Raw genomic sequence first — 23,172 nt, forward strand, 5'->3', positions numbered from 1 at the left:
GGGGCCACCCACAGTGGGCGTCCTGGTCCTCTGTGCTCTCTACCCTCTGTGCCCGGGAGCTGGCAAATCAAAAAGAGTTGTCCTGGTTTGAAGAAAAATCTTTATTAATAATCTTAATAATAATAATGCGGTTGATTTGAATGGTCACACCTTGGAAGCATACAGAATGGTAAGAAAGGAAGCCTGGGGCCTGGCTGCAGTCCCGGGGTTGAGAGGGGTGGGAGGGCGCAGGGCCGGGGGTGGAGCTGCTGCAAGAAAAGGGTCCAGAACAGCAGAGGGTGGAGGGGCCTGTACAGAGGACAAAGCCGGAGGCAGGGCGGGGCTATGTACAACGGGAATAGAAAAGGAGCCTCATCTCAGTAGCTTCAGGAGCTGATGCTGAATATAAAGTGAGGTGTATTTTTTTTCCTTTTTAAGTTTCGTGAGACAGTGGAGCCATGTTGGGAGCCTACATCTTTTGTTGTCTTTTGCTGCTCCCCCGACTCCAGCTCTCCCTGCCTGGCCAGCGGCTCCTCCCTGCTGCCTGCCGTCTGCTGCCCCCGCGACTCTAGGACCTGAGCCGGGAGCAGGGGAGGGGGCTGCGGACCGCCCAGGCCTTCCCCCACCCCTGGCTCTCCCTGCTCGGACGTGCCGTCCAGACCCATAGCACCGTGACCCGAACCCTCGCCATGCAGCCAGGTGCTGGCCCGTCCCTCTGTTCCTCTCTGCAGGACTGGGCCCTGCAGGGCAGGGGCCAGAGGGCTCGACCCAGCTGCAGCGTGAGGCTGGCCTTCCCTCTACTGGACCAGGCCCAGGGCCTCCTCCAGAAAGGGAACCAGAAACGACCAGTCGGAACAAGACCTCGGCCTCAAGGCCCTCACCCCTGGCTGGGCAGCCAGAGCCCCCTCATGTGGAGGGAGGGGGCTTGGGTGCCCTGTAGTTCTGGAAACATATCAGCCCTTGGTGTTGAGGTCGGACCCCAGGGCTGCTGGTTGGACAGCCTCCAGTGGCTGCAAACTCCTCCCCAGGTTCGCAGGACACAGGTGTTGGCGGCGCGGCGGGAGGGGTAGCCGGGGCCCAGAGCGCAAGACACAGGGTGACTGGGCACAGCCGAAGCCCCGAGATGAAAAGCAGCCCCCGTCCCCACGCCCGCCCAGCCGTCCCTCCGCTGGCACAGTTGGCAGCCAAGGTCGAGTCCTGCTGGCCACTCTTCCTGCTTGGGCTTGCAGCCGCTCGCCACTGGCCCACGCTGCCTCGAGTGGGGCCCGGAAGGAAGACTTGGTAGAAAACGGAGTCCCTCCCCTCCCGCCTCCCTCCTGCCAGCACGCTTCCGGCGGCCGGGGGCCGCGGACCTGCTCCCTCGCTGCGGTGCGATGGCTCGCGGGCTCGCGGACTCGGACGTGGTGGATGCTTCTCGGTTTGGTTGGCTGTTTTGTTGCTTGGATCTGAACATCTTTTTTTGTTTTGTTTTTTGTTTTGTGATTTTTTTGTGTTTTTTTGTTTTTGCCCTTCATGGTCCAAGAAGGAAACGGCGGAAGCTTTCACTACAACAGAAACAGAAAGGCGCGACTTGCAGTTCACAGGAGCACCGGCCAGGCGTGCTGCCGGGGCAGCGGGACCCGGGACCCTGGGTGCCAGGAGGGCAAGAGAGGAGGTGCCCCCAAACCGGCCCCGCTCCCAGCTTCAGGAGCCCCCTCATCTTGCGTAAGGGAATTTAACGCAGACCTCCGGCCTCCAGGGCAGAGGGCACGGCCAGTGGTGGGGGAAGAACAGGGCAGCGGGGCTGAGCGCAGCTGGCAGACGCAGCTGGTGGACTCTGCTAAGACCTGGGTGGGCAGGGTCTGGCTGCTCGGCGCAGATGAGGGCAGAGGTCAGGGCGTGGTGGGTGGATGACGCTGCATGGGCCACGTGGGGGTCTGGAATGAGGCAGCTGAGAAGGTGCTCTGGGCAGTGGTGCTGAGCTGGCTGGGCACCCTGCGTGTGACCTGCCCACTCCATCAGCCAAGACAGATGTGCAGGCGGGAACCCGCACCCTCTAGCTGGCCGTCCACGCCCCTGGAAGCCCAGCTCTGGCACATAGGAGACCTGGGCCTCCTTGGTCCTTGCCACTTTTTCCTGTCGCAGAGGTACCAGGGTCGCATATGAAACTTCCAAAAGCTCCCGCGGCTGTCTCAGCGTCACCTGCAGGCCCCAGAGCCCTGCAGCAAAGTCCCAGGCCTCTCGGGACGGCAGGTGGACGCTGAGCACTGTTCCGCCAGGGAGTCCGGAGGATGGGCACCACCCTCCCCTGCTCTCTCACTCAGACTCCCCCTCTGGAAGTGTACCTGGATAAGAATGTTTCAGGTTGGGGAAGGGGAGGTGGTGCTGCACTCTGGCGCTGCACAGACCCAGGTGCCAGGCGGGCAGGGACCGCATCTCCAGACTGTGGCTGGAGAGGACAGACTGTGGGCGGTGAGGCAGACGGGCTGAGCGGAGGGCCCTCGGGCGCTGCATGGCTGGACCGCTTTGGGGCTCTGGGGCAGGGAAATTTCTCCCTACGCTCTCCCTTCTTATAACAGAGGCTAAGGAACCCCTGAGGCTGGTGGGGCTTCCGCACGACTTGTGACAACTTCAGCAGGAAACATCAATAAAATTTAATCAGAAATGTTAGTTTAGCTGGATGGAGACAAGGAGGGCAGAGACACTCCTGTGATTAGCTGGGTGATGCTGGGGAGGGAGGAGTACTGTCGAGGCTAGGAACCCAGTGACTGGGGCAGACAGATGGGAGCCCCTTGCTTCCTGAACCCCAGGGGAGGGGCCGGGGCTCTGGCCCAGACTGGCTGGGGTAGCTTCCTGGGGAGGCCGGGCTGGCACGTTCCGTGGCTCTGTAGCCCGGGGGAATGGGGAGTGGGCATGGCCCTCTCGGGCTCTATTGCTAGTTCTCGGGGAGGGGTCTTCTGCCAGCCTAGCCCCTCCCACTGTGTGCATACTGTACCTGAAATGGCTTGGGGGGGGCACAACGTCAACAGAGTCAAAATAGGAACCAAGGTTTCAGACATACAGGGGTGACCAGGGTCAAAGACACACACGCCATCGTGGGGGGGAGACCAGTTGGCCGGAGGTAAAACCTATGGACTTAGAGTCGCAGAGGTCAGCGGCGCGTGTCGCTGACCGGGAGGGGCGCACTGTCCTCCTGGTGGCTGTGCCTGGTTTTGGACTGCTGGGTTTGGTGTGTACTAGGCAGTCAGTGTGAATGCTGTTAGGGGCTGGGCCTCTTGCTAGTAGGGGGTGAAGCGGCTGTACCCTCCTCGGCAGAGGCTAGCCTGCAACATCAAAGATGAAAAACAGCCAATCAGTACCGCCTTTTGGGAGAGGGGGAAAAAGCAAAAAGAAAAAAAAAATAAGGAAAAACAAAAAGAGAAATAGCTAAATCCCGTTTTCTGCCCCCCTTATGGTCTGCCTTGGGGAGAATGGGCACTGGTTGTCATGGCAGCAGGAGGGGCCCTGGGCCTATGTCCGACGTGGTGGTCTTGGGGTCAGGGAGGTGCTGGGGTCACCAGCCACAGTGCTTCTGGATAACGAGGCTTGAGATGTCTTTTGGCCACTCTCTTGGCTCAGGCCTGGCCCTTTCCTGCCCGCTTTATCTGTCATCTGTAATCTGGGGGGCAGGTCTGAGCAAGAGCCCCACCTCCTCAGCGCCCAGCGGGGCTGCCGGGGGCAGGACCCAGCCCCTCCAGGCACGGGAGGGTGGAGGGACCTCTTGTCAGGGTTCCCAGGGCCTTGGCTCTACCAGGAGGGGCTGCATCTGCTCACCCAGCTCCGTGGGCCTTCTGGGGTCCCTGCGCCTCCTCCATCCTGCTGGGAGGACAGGCCTTTGGCACTCTTGCTCTCCGGTGCCCCTGGGCTCCCCTGGGTCAGGGAGGCCTGCACAGGAACCTCCTGCCCTACCCACCAGTTTCCCCAGAAAAAGGAAAAAAATGGCAAGTGCCAGAGAAGAAAAGTTGGGGGAAAAACCAGAAAATCTTTAAAAAAATCAATAAAAGAAAACATAAGAGGGAACCCTCTGTGAATTACCTAATACTTTTAGCTAGCAGCTTTGCAAAGGGCTGGGTGATCCTGGAGCCAAGGGGCCTGCAAGCCACGGTTTTGGGGCCTCCATCCAAGAGTGGGTGTGGACCCCCCACCCAGAGGCCTGGGCCCCATGGCTGCCAGCAATCACTGCAGGCTGCTTGGGATGTCTGAGGCTCGTTAAACATCAAAAAAGACAAAATAAAAATTGGGAGGGAGTAATCAAAAACAAGGGAGCTGAAAAAAAATCCATCTTGTCTCTGAACCTCCTCCCTCTTTACCCCTGCAAAAATGTTTTCATCTTTGATGCTGGATGCCAAGCTAGCTAAAAACCGACATTAACACCCACTGGGGTTGGGGGTGGGATGGGCCTGGGAGGTAGCTGTCCACTGCAAGCAGATTGGGGGTACAGAGTGAGCTGGGCTGTATGTGTCAACAGCTGGCCATACATACACACACACACACACACAGACACATTGGCCCACACACCTCCGGCCTCAGCAAGCCCATCAGGAGTGCGCCCCTTCCGTCCCGCCCCAGGCCCGCGGTCAGAGGCCCCATCTCCCCAGGAGAGGGCCTTCAGACTCAGCCGGAGCCACGGAGGGGCCACAGAGCAGGGCCTTGGGTGAGAAGCAGCAGGTAGCCCTTGTTCCCCACCTCGATGTGAGAAAAGGTACAGCAAGGGGGTGACAGAACACAGAGGGACCATGGCACAGACACACCCACATGAGGGGAAGTGGAGGCCCTGCCTGCCTCTGGAGCCTCTGCCGGAGGGTTTTGTTTGGTTTTCCTGGTGAGGGGAATGGAAGGGCCGGATGGGACTTTCGTTACAGGGCTCAGAAAACCGGGCCACACCAGAATGCTTCCCAGACGACCAGACGTCGTTACTGGGCAGCCGACTGTCTGGGCAGACCTGCCTCCCTCTAATTCCACGAGGGCACAAAGGGGCAAGTCCTCCCCCAACTCAAATCCAGACCTCTGTCTTCCAGGCACCAGGCCGAGGGCTGGGTCATTTCCCTAAGGGCCTGCCCACTCACCCCCACCCCCTGCCACCCGGCTGCAGCACGAGCCATCTTGTCACGGCTCCGGGCAGCCGGGCCCCAGCCTCCTTACCATGGTTCCAATGCTGTAGGTTGCCGCGGGGCCGATGGTGTGATGGTAGGGGTCAGCAGCCGCGTAGACTCTGCCATAACTGGGGAGGTGAGCACAGGGGGTGGGGTGTGGGCAACGGGGCAGGTGGGGGGGGCAGCAGGTCTCCTGCCTCCTCCCAGACGGCGGCCCCAAGGCCCCTCCCTCCCCTGCACGCCCCCTTCTTCTTCCTGCCTGTTTGGAGGGAACACAGCCGGTCACCCTCTGAACACGTCCAGCGAGTGCTGACCCTGAGCGCTGGCCTGCTGCGCCCCTGACAAGACCCACAGGCTGAGACGCGGTGTGAGGCTGCGAGGAAGGTGTGGGTCCAAGGGTGCCGCCTGCCCCCGAGAGGGAGGGCTGGGCAGTTCCTAGGCCAGAGCTGGCACGCGATGGCTGCCCTCCACGAAGCGCCCACCGCCTGGCCGGTACTGGAGCCCGCACGCTTCCCCAACCTGCAGCTCTGCAGCCAACAGGCCGAGTGCCCACAGGGAAAGGTGACAGGCCAGACCCCCCCCGCCCAAGACCTGCTCCCCCTTGGGCCTCTGGGTGTGCTCGCAGGTGGGCAGGGGCCTCTGCTCCCAGGGTGCACACACTCTGCCTTTCTTTCTCGGGGCTGAAGGGTTTCAGGCCTGGGAGCGCTGAGAAGTGTCAGAGGCGTGCCTGAGCAGAAGCAAAGGCTCCAAATTACCTTTCTCACTCGGGCCTCCAGAGCCTGGGGAGGGGGGTTAGGCCTCCAGGGCTGGGCATCAGAGGGGCTGTCCGCTACCTGAGAACCGGGGGGTCCCAAGGCTCCCCTCTCGTGCAGGCAGGAAGTGATTACAGAAGTTTGGGGCTTGCTGGCTTGGGGTCTCCAAGCTCACGTGGACCTGCTCTCCTTTGTCCAGACCCTGTGTCCACCAAGGGGAGGCACCCCCAGGCCCTGAGTGTTGTGGGTGAGGGTTCCTGTCTGGCCCAGCCCGACGACCCATCCATCTTCTCCCCGCCCCCGCCCACTGCGGGTACCTGTCGCTGTAGGCGGCCGCGGCTGCTGCGGGCTGAGCGTATCTGTAGGCGGCATAGCCTCCCTGCAGGGTAAGGGGAGGACACGGCACACGGGCTTAGTGGGCTGGACACAGCATTTCAACCTTCATCTTGGCCAGGTGAGGGGTAGCTGGTGCAGGCCTGGGGGCACCTGGCTTCTGGTTTCGTGGCATGGTTCAAGGTGGGGTTTCTGTTCACCTCATTCATTCATTCATTGATGCGTCCATTTGTGCGTTCAACACACACGGGTGAGCATCAATGATATGTCTGGCTGTGTTCAAAGCTTTGGCACACGGTAGGTGCTCACAGAGTTGCCACCAGGCCAGCGTACCCCTGACTTTGATGCTGATGGGTATGGAGACTCGGTGCTATCCTGGACACTGGGATGGGACAAGGGCAAAGGGCATTAACTCAGACCACGTCTTAGCCCTGACCAATGGACTGCTGAATTACAGGTGACAACCTAGGATGGAAATGAGGTCTTGTGTGGGGTGGGGGTGGGGGTCGTCAGCAAGGGCTCCGAGCTAGAGGAAGCAGTAAGTGCAGCCCCATGAAAGAAGAGAGGAGACAGGACCCCATCAAGGGGTCTGCCCTGGACCCTCTACCTCCTGGTCTCTCTCTGGCCTCTGCAATGGACACAGGGTGCCTATGGGGGCTCACTCAGTGACCCCAATGCTGTTAGGGATATGGGAGATTCACCCACTGCCCCCATCATACAACTGACACCTTGTGAAACGGAGAAGACACGCCTGGCTCATCGGGCTGCTGGGGGATCCATTGCTACTCGCACCCTGAGCACAGATAACCCAGGTTTACCTGTGCTGAGGTCGCCCCCTGGGCTCCCAGGACGGGAGGGGGTGGGGGGAGTGGGGCAGGGAGTGGGAGACACTGACTGTTCACTGAGACATACGAAACGCCAGATTCCACCCTCCCTCCCCCGGGGCTGCACTTACATAAATCTCAGCACCATAAAAGCCATCCTGATACACGACCCTGGAAGCAAACGGACAAGAAAGTGGTGGGAACGCTGGAGAGGTGGGGTAGGCCGGCTCCGGTGTCTGCTGAGGGAGGGGGCAGGGTGCCAGCCCTGCCCATGGGACTGGCATTTTAACAAGCGTTTGCTCCAGTGCCCTGTTTTGGTATAACAATAGAGTAACACCCTTGCTGGTCAGCTCCTTTCTCCCACAAACCCAGGGGCCCGTTGGCCCACCTTGCTTACCCTTCCCCTACTCCACCCCAGGCAGCTGTATCCCCCCCATTAGGGTCGGAGGGCCCCGGGCCCCGGGGAACGGACCAGGGAGGGCTTAGAGAAGGCCCACTGAGCTCCAGGGCCGACCACCACCCATTAAAGCATTGGGCAGGGTGCTGGGGCTCTAAACGTCCCTCACATGCCAGCGACCCTGAGATCCGGTGGCAGGGCGTAGGTGGGTGTACTGATACGGAAGCGACTGCAGTGTGAAGTTTAGGGTTCCCACCGCCCCCCACCCCACAGTGCTGGAAAGGCTGCCTAGCCCCTCTGGCTGCACCACGCCCCCCTCCCCACGCCCCCGGGGCCGTTCTCCAAGCCTCCCTCCCGGTGCGCCCCAGGTACTCACGCTCCGTAAGTCGGGATGGGGGGCGGGGGCGGCGCAGCCCGAAACGTATTGTACACAGCCCGGCCCCGGCCCCGTAGGTGCGCGCCCCTGTACGCAACGGCTGTGCCGGTTGTGGGGTAGGGGAACCCCGTCACTGCAGGAAAGGGCGTCGGAGAGGAGACAGTGTGAGAGGGAAGGCTAAGGGAGGGAGGGGAGGCAGGAGGGCTGGAGCCTGACCACACATCCCGCCTGGCCACACCCACATGGCCACGCCCCACCACGCCTCGGCCTGGCCACGCCCCCCGAAAACGTCCCCGCCTAGCCACGCCCCTGGCCACGTCCTCCCGCCCAGGACGACTGGCCAATGACCGCCCAATACCCGGCCAGGCCCGCCCCAGCCCCGCGCCGCAGCTCCAGCCTTTACCCGCATAGAATTCAGGTCCGTAGACTGCCCCTACCACCGGGTTTAGCTTCCAGCCTAGAAGAGAAGCAAAGAAACCCAATCACTGTCTTCCCTATCGTCTCCCCACCTCACCCTATGCTTGGGAACCCCAAAGACTCCAGGATGAGCCCCACTGGGACATTCCGAGGCCGTGGCCACTGCAAAGGACGGGCGGGACCCCTCCCCTGCAGTCAGGGTAGATGGATGAGGCGGGAACACAGTCCCTGGGCCCCTCTTGGGACGCTGCAGCCTCGCTCGCTGGCTGAGTGCCTTCTGCTCCCTGACAGAGACCCAGTCACTGCTGACGATCCGCCTGGTGTCTTGATTCTTTTCACATTTCGGCCTTCCCCAGCCTGCCCCAGGCCCTCCCTGTCCTGGGGCACTGGCCCCAGCAGCTTGGGGTCTGCAGTGTCGGCAGAAGAGCATTAGGAAGGAAAGTGGAACGCGTTCTTATGCAACGTCTGTAGGCCCCCAGCTGGGATGGGGGCTGCTGGTGGGCTGGGTACTTTAGTGCCTGACAGCCCAATCTCATGGGAGCTGTCTCATGTGGGCACCTGGCTGCCTTCCAGGAGGGTCAGAGGCTGCCGTAAAGGTGCTTGGCCTCAGCCACGGCGACCTCCTTCACCTCCTGCCGTTCTCTGTCCTGGGTCGGGGCTCCGTTTCTCAGTGCTGAGTCCTGCTTTTGCTATCCTGTGTCTGTTTTCCCCCAAAGCAGCCGGTGGGAGGGCTGCCGGGGGAGGAGGTGGGGAGGAGGGGCCTTGGGATTAGGGATAATGAGAAGACAGCTAGCATCCTCTGACCACTTTACCATATGCCACACTGTCCTAGACCCATCCAACGAGGAAGGTGTCACGACCTCCCATCTTACAGATGAGCAAATGGAGGCTCAGGGAGGCGCGGCAGCCTTGAATCACAGGGCTGGAGAGTGGCAGAGACAGACCAGCTGTGGGATGCCAGACCCATGCTCCTGGCCACTCCCTGGCCCCCAGCCTCTCCCACTCTGCAGGTGGGCAGGCTGGTCATCCTCTCCCACTAGAGACCCAGGTGCACGGGTGAAGGCCTGCTCCCACCTGAGGCCCTGGGGGTAGAAACCAGCCAGCTGAGCCTGTACCAGCTCCAGGTGGTCAGGAAGTGAGGGTGGGGTCAGCTCACCTGGCCAGGCCCAGCCCCTGGCCCCTCAGCTTATCGGGGTCTTATCTTTGCAGCACACCCCCAGCCCATCTCCATGTCTCAAGCCCAGATTCTAATAGCCCCACTGCTGGGTTGGCCGGGAGGTGTCCAGGACAGAGTTTCTGGGGCCTTGTTCCTCCTGGGGGCCCGTTCTCCACACTCTCCATGAGACTGTGGGCCGCCTTCCTTCCCTGGTCCACCATCACACGACCAGCACAGATGTTTGTGTCTGAACGTTACTGCTAGGCCTCTGGAATCTTCTATAAATACCAGGTCAGGAGGGAAGAAACGCTTCATCTTCTGGGAAGACCTCCAGTCCCAAGAACTGAGTCTTCTTAGTAAAAATCCACGATGGAGCAGTCCTGAGCCAGTGACCCAAGCCCACCTCCCTTAGGTCCCATCTGGCAGCTCTTCTGGGTGCAGTCAGAGAGGCTGCACTTCTGCTTCGGATGGCCCTGGCACCTCCCTCTGCCAATTCTGGAATCCTGGGTGCCTCCACCTGTTGCTCTGGCCCCAATTCATTGTCTGGGACCCCAGATGACAGAGGCAGTCTGAGACCCACCTGGGTGGATCCTTTATTTCTTCAGCAAATAGTAACACCGGGTCAAACCTTGTGAGTCTATTTCCTGAAGTGGAAATTTCTGCCCCTCTGACTGACTGGTGAATTTGAGTCCTCTGAAGAGTTAAGCAGAGTCAAGCCTCAGTCAACAGAGCCCATGAACTGGGCTTCACTGCCACCTGCAGGGAACCCAGGGCCGGCCCACTGCAGCCCTTGTCACTCTTGCCCAGGCCAACTAAGATGTTTAAATGAAACCATGTTTGCCACCGAAGTGGGCAGAGGTTTCTCCCTCTCTCCACTCCCCGTCGTTCAACTGGCCTCGGTTCTGTGCCCATTCCGAGCCAAGGGTGCAGTTGTTCAGGGATGGATTCTCTTGCGAATCCCATGTTCCTCAACATCCTCAGGTCTGCCCAGAAAGCAGGGGCGTGTGGCTCTTGGGAGAGGCTGCGCAGCCCCCTGGATCACCCTGGCCCTGTAAAAACGTCTACCTCTTCCCTTCCTGTGCTGAGCACCAGGTCACTGAAGTCATACACAGCATGTGCTCAGGACAGGCGCAAAGCTGGGGAGCCCCCAGATTTTTAGAAAGAATTTGAGCTTTGATAGTCCTCAAAAAAGCAGGATGGGTGCGACAATAATCTAGTCTAAATGGGGTCTGGCCAGTGCCCCAGCCCTGCCCCAGGAGGACAGATTGGGGGGCTCAGCTGGCGAGTCAGGCGGCAGATCCGCCCACTGTCCTGCCCTAGGTTTTCCATGCTGGCCGGTCCCCTGACTCCATGTATATCTGATCAGACCGGGACAAGAGAGTCTGGGGGTGGCTCAGTCCACTCTTCCCTGCTAGCGGGGGTGGGAAGCAAAGCCCATGCCCTGCCAGGAGACTTGTCCTGGTGGAGCAGGGCTGCTGCTTCCTGGCTAGAGGAACAAAGTCAAAAAGGCCCCAACGAGTTCCCAGCTACACTCAAACCAGTCCCGCACCAATCCTTGCCTGGTGGAGTTAAGTCACACAGCGGCTGAGAGCCGTCCCTCCACTCCTCCCTGCAGCAGCATTTAGCATCAGCAGTTTTGTTTCAGAGAAGACTGGCCACCTCTGCTTACAGTCGGGTCCAGGTGCACACGGGCACACTGCTCAGCTGACGCACACTATGGCCAGCGGGGCCTCAACCTTTCCGTGTTTCCAAGGCCCAGGGGTGGGCGGTGGGGGGCTGTCCTCTAACTGTCATCATACTCATTAAATACTGAGCACCTCTAGCCTCGGCACTTAGAAAATAAGGAATGATCCAGGAAGCAGCCACTTTCCCCCTGCGCCTGAAGCCTGCCCTCGGCCTCTGGGTGCGGCCACACTCGGGGAAGCACGGGGGTCTCACCAGATGTGTGGGTGGAGGCGGGTGGCCCCAGCTCTCCTCCTGCCTCGCTGACCCACCCCTTTCTGCCCGCGGCAGAGCCGGGACATGAGGGGGCGCTCAGCATCCCAGGAGGCCGGCCTCCAGCAGCCTGTGCTCCTCCTGGGCCCTGTCCTCACTGCTGGCCCCTGCAGCCTCCCTGGGGTCTTGGGCCGCTTACCGTTGGTATAGGGGTTGGCAGTCTTCTTGTTGGTCATGACTCGGGCCGTGGCATTATTGACCTGCCCAGAGAGAGGGAGGGAGAGGCTGAGAGGGACATTAGCCTGTAGGCCACTGGCCGCCTGGTCCTGCTCTGAACTTCTCCTCCGTGGCTGCCTCGGAGGGGGCTGGGGGCTGGGGAGGAGGCCCTGGGACACCCAGGCGAGGCACAGGACCGCCTCCACTGCTCGCCTGGCCCCCCACCATGGCCTGCCCTCCTCTCTCCGAGTGCTGCCCGCCCCCTCACCCCACAGCTGAGAACCTGGGCCCTCACTGTTCCCAGCACTGGCTGGTGCCCAGCCTGGCCCAGGCCCCAGGCCCTCGGCTTAAGCACTGTGTCCAGTCCCACTGGCTCTTGCCATTCACAGGACTGTTCCCACAAACCGAGCCCAGCCTCTCTCTGGCAACCCAGGGCCACTGGAGCAGCTGGTTGGTGGACTCCCCCCAAAGTGCTCTCAGCGCAGCTAACAGAATGGCCCCCGAGACCTCTCTGCCGTGGGTGGCTGCTGAGGAACAGAATGGCCCCCAAAACTTCTCTGCCGTGGGTGCCTGCTGAGGCCCTCCTGGTTGTGGGCACCAGGGTGGTCACCCCTCCCCGTGGGGACAGCATCTCTTTCCCTTGAGGCCAGCAGAGAGCTTTCTGTCGGGGCGGGGGGCACACGTGCCCGTGGTGGTGGGGCAAGGCCAATGGGGGAGGAGCAGGTAGGTACCAAGGGAGCGGCTCCTACTGTGCAGACACCTAAGGCCGTGGTCAGGCTGCCCAGAGGACTGGGCTGGGCTGTAGGAAGGAGGAGGGCCTCTGCGGAGGGAGCAGAAAGCAGGGCAGGTGTGGAACTCGAGGGAGAGGTCTGGGCCATACTGCCTCCCCTGCCACCACCGTCAGTGTGAGCCCCTGGGGCCTGGGGCCGCAGCCTGTGCTGCTGGATGCTGGGCTGGAGCCTGGCTGAGGTCGGTGCCTCTGACACTCCTTCTGCTTCTGGAAACCCTCCCCCAGATCCTTCCACCGCTCTTCCAGTGGCTCCGCACTAGCCGTTGAGCCCTCCCTCCCTGGCCACCCTTGCTGCCCGCCCTGCTCAGGAAGCCCAGCTCCCAGACACCAGAGCCTCAGCACTGAGCAGGGCACACGCAGCCCCCCGGGAAGGGGTGGTAGAGGCGGGAGTGTCGGGGGACCCCTCGCCTTCTCTCCCCTCTGCGCCTCTGGGCTGGATCCCTTTCTAGGCTCTGGCTGGGTACTGCTGCCCACCCTCTGGGGGATAAAGGCAAGGGGCAAACTGCAGGGTGGGGCAGCATGGGGAGGGGGGAACGGGGCAGCTGCCGCTCCTTGGTGGGATTAATGATCTCCTCCCAACCACGGGCCGACTGGGCTGGTTGAGGTCCTTGGAGCCGCCAAGCCTCGGAGATGAGACTTCTGGGGCTCCTCCCAGTGTCTGGCTGAGCCCCACAGCTGGGGACCTTTTCCAGGAATGAGAGGGAGAGGGCAGGGTGGGGGGCCCTTGGGTGAGCCTGAGGTCTAGACCCAAAAGGCGTGGCAGGTGGTGGGCTCGGTTCCGGTCTCAGCTTGGCCCTGCCATGGGGCCCTGGCCCGGCTCTCTGCATGGCAGCAGCGGGGCTGGGTCGGGGGCCCCGGGTGACCGGAGGCGGCTCTCAAGGGCGTCCCTGCCGCAGCACACTTATCTGAGCACCTCAATTTTCCGTCCCTCTACGATCGTCCCATTCAGCTTCTCCCGGGCTCGGTCAGCATCTGAGCTAGTTTCAAAAGTTACAAACCCAAAACCCTGTGAGCGGAGAAGGACAGACATGGAGAGAAAGACATAGGATGAGAAAAAGGAAAACAAAGGAGGCGTGGGGAGTGGGGGGGGCAGGGCAATGGGGGGCGGGGAGAGAGAGGGAGAGAGAGAGGGGTTGAGTCAGGTGAGTTGAAGGAGAGACTCGGGCAGCCCAGAGGTCTGTCCTGGTGCCACTGGCAGGACGCCCGGGAGACGTACGGCCCCGGGGGTGGGGCAGCTGCTGGCCTGGCCTGAGCCTGACCTGAGCTGACCGCCTGGCACTTGAGGGGACAGGCCAAAGCTATAAGAGAGATGCTGACCTGACCAGGGGCCAGGACTGTTGCCCTCACCCCACCTGGGGGGCCAAGGCTGGGCTTCTGGACCCAGAGTAGGGGCAGCTTCACCCATCGTCACCCCAGGAGCCCCAACCGGGGCGGGGGGGTCTTCCCGTCCAGGAGCGGGCACCCTCCCGCCTGTCCCCTGCAGGCCCTCCACTGAGTCTCCGGGCAGCTCCAGGAAGACCGGTGGCCCCGGGGGAGCGGCTCGAAGGCTGGGGCTCCAAGTGCAGACAGAGAGGTCCTGGCGACTTAGAGAGAAGGAAGCCTCAGCAGCGGCAGCGACAACACAGACAGCGGGGTGGGGAGGGTGGGGCGGGCGGAGGAGTGGGGAGTACAAGCACCCGTGTCGCTCAGGGGTCCTCAGGCTCGGAGCTCTCCAGGAAGGAAACGCACATTTCACACGTTAGCCTGGCGGGACCTACAGCCGGGCGCTGTAATGGTGGCGGCCTCTGGGCGGCACCCACCTTGGAGCCCCGCTCGTTAAAAATGATCTCCACGTCTAAAATTTTTCCGAATTGCTGCAGAGACAGAGATGGGGGTGGGGGGGACAGGAGAGGGTGCGTTAAGACTGGTGGCCCGGCTCGCCTGCTCCCCATGGGACCCTTGCCCCCTGCCTGTGTCAGGTCCTCTGCCCCCGGCCCCCTTTCCGCCTCCTGCAGGGACATGAAGGTGCTCTTGGGTAGCCTGGTGGCGGGGGGGGGCATCCCTCCCCACCTTCCCATGCAGAGAGCTTTTCCTGCCAGGACACTGGTCCCATCTGCGGTGTCATCAGCATTCCTCTCCTCTCCCTGCTGGGACTTTGCCGCAAGTTGCTGCCAGCCAGCCCTAATTCACACACATGGGCTCTGGGTAAGTCCTTCCCAAAAGGTGGGGTGCTGGCGGGGAGAGGAGCCCCTGGAAGAGACAAAGCACTAGGGAGGGACCCTGCACTGCCTGCTGCCTGTGCTGTTTGGGGCTGGGCTGTGTGTGGGGCAGGGTGCAGTGACCCCAGGCCCCTCTGCCTGACCAGGACATACCAGCCAGCTGGGCCCAGACGCTCTGGCTGCCCCCTTCCTGCCCCATCGCTGGCCTGGAACTCCCAAGGGGCAGCCTTGTCTCCCTCACTGGCACGTGAGACCAGGAACCTGTGAACCACGTCCCCTAAAATCCCAGTTGAGGTCCCGAGGGGCCTGTCCTGAGGTCTCCAGTGCATACAATTGATGAGTTTCCCCTTCACCCTGTAACATTTGGGAGGTGGGTGTCACGTAGGCAGAGAGGGACATGGAACCAGACAGTGAGGCAATGCCAACCCTGCCAAGTACTGGAGAGGGAGGATGGTGCTGCTGTGCTGCAGGGGCGAGTGAACTCATGGGCATCCTGCAGGGACCATGGGTGCCCCTGGGCGGCCTGTAGGGACTGAGTGTGCTGAGGCCCGTGATGTAGGGACTGGAAGGGCTTCCAAGTGAACTGACCTAGTAACATCGTAATACCAGCTGCTCTGAGTGGGGGCCCCGGGCTCAGAGAGGTTTGGCAGCTGCCCAGGCCCAGGGCCAAGAGGGGGCAGAATTCTCATCTTCCGATGATTCTAAATCCTGCCTGCACCCTACTGGGTCTAACCCCAAATCCAATGGGGCCTGGCCCCCAGGAAGAGAAGTGGATATCCGGGGCAAGGGCAGGTGTGGGTGCTGAGTCCATCCCAAGGCCACCTCCTGTTTGCCTGACAAATCCCATCTGGGGTGGTGGGTGGCATGAGGGGAGGGCTGGGGTTCAGGGCCCAGAGCCTGCCTGACTTGCAGAAGTGGGGAGTGGGCACAGGGCAGGCGGGGGGAGGAGAGTTTGGGGTGGGAGAGGGAAGAAAGGGAGGGAACACGGGCCAGCACATGTGTCCTCTGTGGCCGGGGCTGAAGCCTGGCTGCTGCCCCTTCACCTGCCCACGGGGCAGCCCTGACACCCGGTGGGTGTCAGCACCTGCTAGGTGTTCAAATCAAATGACAGAATAAAGTCACCACGGGACTTAGGGGCCTCCCTGCAGGATCTCACAGTAACCCTGCAACTGGCTGAAATCCTACAGAGCAAAGTCTAGGAACAGACAGGGAGAATCCAGGAACGGAACGCCCACTTGCTTCCCATCATGTGCTCTCCTGTCGCCCCACCCCTGGGGCCTGGAGGATGCCCAGAGAGGTTGAGTGCCTGGGCGACAGGCAGGGCTGCTGGGTGTGAGGCCAGGAGGCTGGGCTGCCGCTCTGGGGGCACAGGGGTCCCTGGAGCCCTCATCAGAAGGAGGGGCCAGCGGAGTGATAACCTGACTGGCACTGGCCTGGGCCTGAGGGGCAGGTGGTGGAGGTGGCAGCCACACAGGTCTCTCTACCCCGAGCCTGCATCCCTCCTCCTCCCTCCTCCCCCACAGGCTCGGGTCAGAGCAGGGCTGGACCCAGAGGGCAACGGCTGGCAGGAAACCCAGGGGGCCTCTCTGACACCTGGGCTGTGCCCTGGGGGTGGGAGCGCAGATGGAGGGGCCACACACACTCACCCCGAACATTTGCCGCAGGTCGGGGTCCCTGAACCGGAAGGGGATGTTGGAGACGTGTAGCCGCTTGGGTTGCTGCTTCTCTGTGGGGTCGGAGGGATGGAGCGGCTGGCTGTCCGTCTGTGCCGCGTCGTCTGTCTGCTGCGGGAAGAGGACCCGGGCTGGGAGGTGCCCCCTTCAGCTCCCATCCCACAGCAGGGGACCATCTAAGCGCCAGGTCTTCCCCAGGCCCCTTGGACGTCCCCATCCTGGGACCCGCAGGAGACGCAGCACAGCAGCACCTCAGCCTCAGGTCCCACTTCCAGGCCTTTCCCCGGGCTGTGTCTGCAACACCACTGCAGGGCCAGGCCTCCCTGGCCCAGTGCGTCCTCCCACTGTGGCTCGGCCTGTCCTCTGAGGTCTGACCTGAGCGGTCCCTTGGCTATCACGGTCCTTGAGGTCATGAGCGCACTGCTCCCCTGACGGCCCAAGTTCTGGGACCACGGGCGCCATTTGGGGTTTCAAGCCTGATGAGAAAGTGGAGAGGTTTCAGAAGCCACCGCGGCACACATATCTGTGGCGGTGCTGCCCTCCAGGGAGGCCCCCCCGGGGCTGCCTGCCTCTTCTTCTAACCCTGCTCTGGGGCTCTGCAACTTCCAAGGCTCAGGGGTGGCCACCTCCAGTGCTTCAGAGCTGGTCCTCATTTTGGACCCAAATGTTGGTCAAAGAGGGACTCTGAAAGACTCAGGTCTCAGGGAACAAAGCTGCCACAAAGCAAGGACCCCACCTCCCACCAGCTCCGCAAGAGGTCAAGGCCGTGAAGAGGCCCCGAGGCAGTGCAGTGCAACAAGCAGGTTGGGCTGGTGGCGGGCGCACGAGGTTCCTCTCTGGGGGCTTCAACAGGGACGGGCCATCAGCTCACAGCCAGGCCGCCCTTCAGCCTGGCTGGTCCCTGCTGAGTCCCCGGAGCCAAAGGCAGGCTGGGCGTGGTGAGTGCGGGAGGACTGACTGAGGGGCCCGGCTGGCTCATCGTGACCCGGGGGCTGGCACGCATGGCCTTCTGCGTGCTGCCCAGCGTTGGTATCCAGGAGCGGAGCTGGTGACGAATGGGGTGGTGAACAGACGCCGGCTCCCTCCCGTGGGGCTCCTCCGCCCCCTCGTGCCTCTGCCCCTTGTGGGCATAACGGGCCGAGAAACACCTTTTATTGCTTCTTTCCTCTTCCCGTCTCAAGTCCCGGCTCTCCTCCGGGTCTTCTGGGATCACCAGCCCAATACGCTGCTTGAATTTGAACCTTTGTCTGGGGGTCTGCTTCCGGGACAGGACTCCAGACGACGGCCTGGGGGCCTACAGAGAGTGAAGCGGGGAGGGCAGGGTCCTCAAGGCCTGGGTTAGACTTTGCACAAATGGAAGTCCCAGTGGCTGTGGTCTCCCACGTGGCTGGAGGAGCAGAGGCGGCTGGGCCGCAGAGACACGCTACGAGGACAGCTGAGAGGAGAGGTGCCGGAGAGCACTTTCCACGGGTCCCCAGGAACTGCCCGTTTGCTTCTGGTGGGTTCTGTCCACCAGAGGAGTGCTGACCTGTACCACAAGCCTCCTGGAGCCAGGACAGTGAGAAGGGCGAGGTCACTGTGACCGAGGCCTCGTGCTGTGGCTGAGGAATGGACCCCGAAGGGCAGAGCCTCACCAAGGCCAGTGGCTGGAGATGTCTCTGGACTCCTGAGTGCCTGCCCTCGATGGCCATCCTCGTCATCCTTTCTGGAAGGAAAGGGCCGCTCCCCCAACTCCTGCACTCAGCGGATGCCATAGGGGAGGGGAGGGGAGGGGAGGGGATGTCACCAGCTCCTGGGCACACTTCCAGGTGGTGAGCTGGGGGCCTGGAGGGCTGCAGGGGTGAGGGAGCATCTTGTTCAAAGGCCCCTTAGACTCAGCTCTGTGTTCCTGTGTTGAGAGGAAGCCCAGGGTGTCAGAGCCCATTTGTGGGTTTGAAGCTACCATTGTCTCGTGTGCGTGGGGACACCCGTGACCTGGGGCTCAGCAGGTTGGCCATCCCATGCATGGCAGGCCCAGTTCTGAGGAGCGTGTGTTCTCTGAGCCCAAGTGTGGGTCCTGCGCCTGTTCCTGGGGGTTTACCAACAAGTGCCGACACCTCCGCTCCCAGGAGCCCACCTTTAGCAGGGAGGCGTCTAAGGAGGAACAGCTGGTGGGGTGGGAGTGAGGTAGCAAGTCTCTGAGAATCCTGATCTGGCCTGTACATGCCCTCATTCCTGATGGGCAACACGGGGCAGCTGCCTTGGGGCTTTTCGGAGACACTTGTGGGCTCCTACCCCCAAGCCCAGGACCTGGAGATGCCCAACAGCTCAGCCCCCTCGCCAGCTGCCCTGCTGTCCTCCTCCTCCCTTGGTCCCACTCTTCCTTGCAGAACATAAGCCTGTGCTTCACCTTCAGAGCGCCCATCTGTGCCCCTGAATCAAGGCAGAACTGACAGTGTGTCTGCTGATCCTTCGTGAGTCTGAGCCCCACCCTCTGGCTACAACAAGCTGTGGCTCTTCCATGCAGTGGTAAGGGTGGGCCCAGTGCCCCTGTCACCCCCCTCCACCCCGTGCCTCCCACAGACCTGTGCCCTCAGCTGCTCCTGGGTACAGGTGACTAATGGACTCACCCCAGACTTGGAAAACTAGTGGGAGAGGGGCATGCAATGCTGACGCTGGGCCAGCAGAGGGCAGCAGGCAGCGCGATCTAGCGGCCAGGACCACAGGAAAGGCCCAGCTTGCGCTCAGGGGAGATGGGGAGCCCTGGGCGGGGCAGGGGTTGGGGGGGCACCACGGGAGGGTGCTGACGAAGCTGGGGCATCTGGGGCTGGGCTGGGCTGTCCTTTCGGTCCCGCCTTGGGCCCTTCCTAATAGCAGAACTGAGCCCACTGTGTGTCTCCAAGATCCAGGGTCCTCCTGCCTCTGCATCCCACCCCAAAGGCCCTTAGGGGAGCAGCTGAGGGTCAGGTGGGAGAAATGGGGTGATGGGGGCAGGACACAAGTAAGAAAAGAGCCCCCCCTTGCCCCCAAGCGCAGCTGTAGACAGAGGCAGATAAATGGGTTCAGTGACTGTGAAATTGTAAGATGTGCAGAGAAACCCCAGAGTGCAACAGCACACTGGCTGCCCCAAGGCGAGATGGAAGCCTTCCCACCATTTATCACAGCGGTCCAGGCAGCCTGTACCGCCTTCCAAGGGACTTTACTTCCTTTTTCTTTTTTTTTTTTTTTTTTTTTTTTTTGCGGTACGCGGGCCTCTCACTGTTGTGGCCTCTCCCGTTGCAGAGCACAGGCTCAGCGGCCATGACTCACGGGCCCAGCTGCTCCGCGGCATGTGGGATCTTCCCGGACCGGGGCCCGAACCCGTGTCCCCTGCATCAGCAGGTGGACTCAACCACTGCGCCACCAGAGAAGCCCTTCCTTTTTCTTTTTTAAAGCAATCTTTGCCTTTGATTCTCAAATGCAGGGAAAAGAGAAACAGCAGCAGCAGCTCTCCCTTCCCTCCCACAACTGCTCTCAGCCGCTTTGCTTCTGCGTCCTCCCCATTCCTGTGTCACCTTGGCCGTCATGGGTCCCCCTCCACCTTTCAAGGCAGCAGCCGGCCCCTCTGGGTGGGACAGCATATCTCCCACCCTCGCACCCTCCGAGGAGCCTGCAGCTCTCTTCACCAGGGCCTCCCCAAGCCCAGCACAGGGAGAGGCCAAGAGGGCCCTGGGCAGGGGTCATTAGGTCTGGCAGGGCCACAGGCAGCAGGCCAGGACCTGGTGGCCGTCACTGGGATGGGGTCAAGGCTTGCGGATGCCGCACAGGAGACTCCTGGAAATGCCCTTTCTCTATGGCCCCATCTCTCCTCATCTTCCCTGCTTCTAACGTCAGGCTGCCTGGGGAAGGCCAAGAGGAGAGTCAGAGAAGTGATGGAGGCCTGACACAGGTGGGACATAAGACAGCTGAGCAGCAGGGCTGGGAGTGCGAGGAGTTACTTTAGTAGAAGTGGCTCCTGGAATCGTAGAGCAGGACGGCCGGCGGCCACCCTCCCCAGCTGCTCCCAAGGTGGGAAGCCCCTGCTTGAAGAAACACTCCCAGTCAGAGCACTCACGCCAAAATCTTTGCCAGGCAGCTCTGGGTGTCTTCGAGGTCACCTACTAATCCAGTAACTTTCAACCGTGGGGCCTCCGTCTCCAGATCCCAACGGAAGACCAGCAGACTCTGACCCCCTTGCAGGACCCGAAGAGCCTCAGGTAAAGAGAGGAAGGTCGAGGCTGCCCGTTCATGGGCTCAGTGGCTCTCTGGCCCCGGCACTTTCCTGGGGAGGCGCTCAGCTGAGCAGGGAGACTCTCATGTCTTAGTTGGCTTCTCTCCGAGACTCCTGGGTCCTTTCCGGGGCCGTGGATTCTCACAGGCACGGAGGTCAACACTGGCCCCCTTCCACTTTATGTCCCTGATTGGTGGGAAGCAACGGCTCCCGCGGGGCAGGGTCGGTCATTTCTCCCGTGTGTCCCCAGTGCTGGCTCAGCGCCTGGCACAAGCAGGTCCCCGCAAATGTCTGCCGAAGGAAGACGACTTTTTTAAAATTAATTAATTTATTTTTGGCTGTGTTGGATCTTTGTTACTGTGCGCGGGCTTTCTCTAGTTGTGGCGAGCGGGGCTACTCTTTGTTGCAGTGCGTGGGCTTCTCATTGCGGTGGCTTCTCTTATTGCGGAGCACAGGCTCTAGGCATGCAGGCTTCAGTAGTTGTGGCACGTGGGCTCAGTAGTTGCGGCGCAAGGGCTTAGTTGCTCCGCAGCATGTGGGATCTTCCCAGACCAGGGCTCAAACCCATATGCCCTGCGTTGGCAGGCAGATTCTTTTTTTTTTTTTTTTTTTTGCAGTACGTGGGCCTCTCACTGTCGTGGCCTCTCCCGTTGTGGAGCTCAGGCTCCAGATGTGCAGGCTCAGCGGCCATGGCTCACGGGCGCAGCCGCTCCGCGGCATGTGGGATCTTCCCAGACCGGGGCACGAACCCGTGTCCCCTGCATTGGCAGGCGGACTCTCAACCACTGCGCCACCAGGGAAGCCCGGCAGGCAGATTCTTAACCACTGCGCCACCAGGGAAGCCCCAAAGGAAGACGATTTTGAATTTGTCGTGGTGAGGCTGTGTCAGGGGGTCCAGGAGGCCTCTGTTTGTGCTGTCGAGGTGTTAGAGGGTGTTAGCTGTCGGTCTCGGCCCCCTCTGTGTCAGCTGCAAGTCTGATCCTCTTGTCTCCCAGGTTTGCTTCCAGGGCAAACCTCTGGGGGTCAGTATTTGTTCACGAGGAGGTTGTGAGAGATTTTTCCAGATACACCCCATCTGCTGTTGTCCGTCAGAAAGAGACCAGTTGGCCGGCCGTGACCTGTTCACAGGGAGCCCCTCTGGCTCCCGTGCTCACCTCTCTTTTCCGAGGTGGAAAAGCTAAACCAGGGAAGTATGGTTTGCCTCCCCATTCTGAGGCCCGTGGGCACTGCCCTTCTCATCCGTGGGACCCTGGGGGCGTCTATGGCAGACACCCTGTACCAGGGACACTGGGATAATGGAAAAGCCTGGTGGCTTTGGTGCTGACTCAGGCTGGGCAGTGCTTCGAGCAGGCAGGAAGGGCACTGGCTGGGGTCTGGTCCAGCCCAGGGGGCAGCTTGGGGGGGCTGTCTCCCCAGAACTTGGATGATGCTGCTTGCACAGGGAGGGTAGGTGATATCTGGATCCAGGGGAACACCGTGGGAGCCAGGTTGGGTTAGGGGGCGGAGGGAGCACACAGAGGGGGCCACCCATCAGATGGGTGGTGCCACGCCCAGTCAGCACAGGGCATGCTGGCCTCCTGCCAGGCCCCGCTAGCCAGCAATGGGACAGAGTCAGCAGGGCCAACTGGACGAACGCAAAGCCCCAGAGCTTGGCGGGGCGTGGGCGCACGGAGAATGCAGCGGAGGAGGTCAGGGAGGGGGATGTGGCAGCCTGGTCTACAGAGGGGCTACCTTCACAGGGCGCCCACCCTAGGTTGGCCAGGGGTGGCGGCCACTCCTGGATGTGACCCCAGCTATCAGGAAATCTCCGAGAGGTGCTGGGCTCAGCACTTTCTCCTTGGGGCTGCATTACAACCACATAATTGAAGCTATCTGATTGGAGGGCAGCCAAGCAGGTAGATTACAAGTGATTAGCAATGATAGGAGTGCCTGCAACCCGAGACAGCCCTGAGGGGCCCTGGGCCTCTCCTTGCTGCCGCCAGCCCACCCCCCGCCCCCCTGCTTGCCCCCGTGATGCCGCTGGGCCAGGCGAGCCCAGGCCACCGGCCTCGCCCATTTCTCTCACTTCCCATTAACAGGTCACTGACCGCTGAGGACACGCTCCATCTCCCAGATGAGGTGAGAGTGCCTGAAGTTGTGGCTTGGGGAGACCGGGGTGGGGGGCAGCTAGAGGCGGTGGGCCTGGCTGCCCCTCCGTGGCACCTGCCCACCAGAAAGATCCTTGGGGTCGGATGGCGATGAGCTTGGAGGCTAGGAGCTCCTTCCTGGGGGCGGGGACCCCTGCTATGGGGCTGCCTCTCCATACACAGGCCCCCAGGCCCCTTTCCCACAGGCACTCCCCCGAAGTTCTGAAGTTGGGGGGCCCTTACCGGCACTGTCTGGGCCCCTGCCATGGGCTGTGTGCTGGTCTCACTGCTCGGCTGCTCCGGGTGGGTCTGTGCTGGTGTGTACAGGGTCATGCCATGCTCCGGGGGGACCGGGGTCTGGCCTGAGTAGTCCGGCGTCGGGTGCGGTGGCGGCGGGGCGTACTCGGCGGGGATGCCGTTCTGTGGCGGAGGTGGGTACTGGGCCGGGGGGTAGGGCTGGGCCATCGCTTCAGGCGGAGCCGTGGCGTCCTGATTGCCCTGGGGAAGGAGAGAGCGAGGCTGGTTAGAACTCCGTGCGGCCTGGACACTGCCCCCTTTCACTGCCCCCTCTCCAGAAGGCTCTGTGGTCTCCACCTGTACTTTCAGAAGCATTTTCCATGCCCCCTAGGAGGGGGGCTCCCCCAGCATGGGGCACCAGCTC

General features: G+C 61.7%; 1 protein-coding gene across 4 annotated transcripts; it reads right to left on the reverse strand.

Moving 5' to 3' along the window:
- Window positions 1–2,807: 2,807 nt before the first annotated feature.
- On the reverse strand, window positions 2,808–22,991 carry RBFOX3 (RNA binding fox-1 homolog 3; the record flags this gene model as incomplete). Of its 4 annotated transcripts, none has more annotated exons than XM_081220309.1 (11): window positions 2,808–3,281; window positions 5,140–5,218; window positions 6,160–6,221; window positions 7,131–7,308; window positions 7,773–7,905; window positions 8,176–8,229; window positions 11,480–11,540; window positions 13,200–13,292; window positions 14,086–14,139; window positions 16,131–16,265; window positions 22,755–22,991. In XM_081220309.1, the coding sequence occupies 11 exons, from the start codon at window positions 22,974–22,976 to the stop codon at window positions 3,237–3,239; spliced, it is 1,116 nt and encodes a 371-aa protein (XP_081076435.1). In that variant the 3' UTR covers window positions 2,808–3,236. The 4 variants fall into 4 exon arrangements, with proteins under 4 accessions (XP_081076435.1, XP_081076436.1, XP_081076434.1 ...); XM_081220310.1 differs by having other exon boundaries at window positions 7,131–7,170; window positions 16,131–16,268; XM_081220308.1 differs by having other exon boundaries at window positions 16,131–16,268.
- Window positions 22,992–23,172: the final 181 nt, after the last annotated feature.

The sequence above is a fragment of the Mesoplodon bidens genome (assembly GCF_964165515.1).
Source record: "Mesoplodon bidens genome assembly, chromosome: 19".
Classification (NCBI taxonomy): Eukaryota; Metazoa; Chordata; class Mammalia; order Artiodactyla; family Ziphiidae; genus Mesoplodon; species Mesoplodon bidens.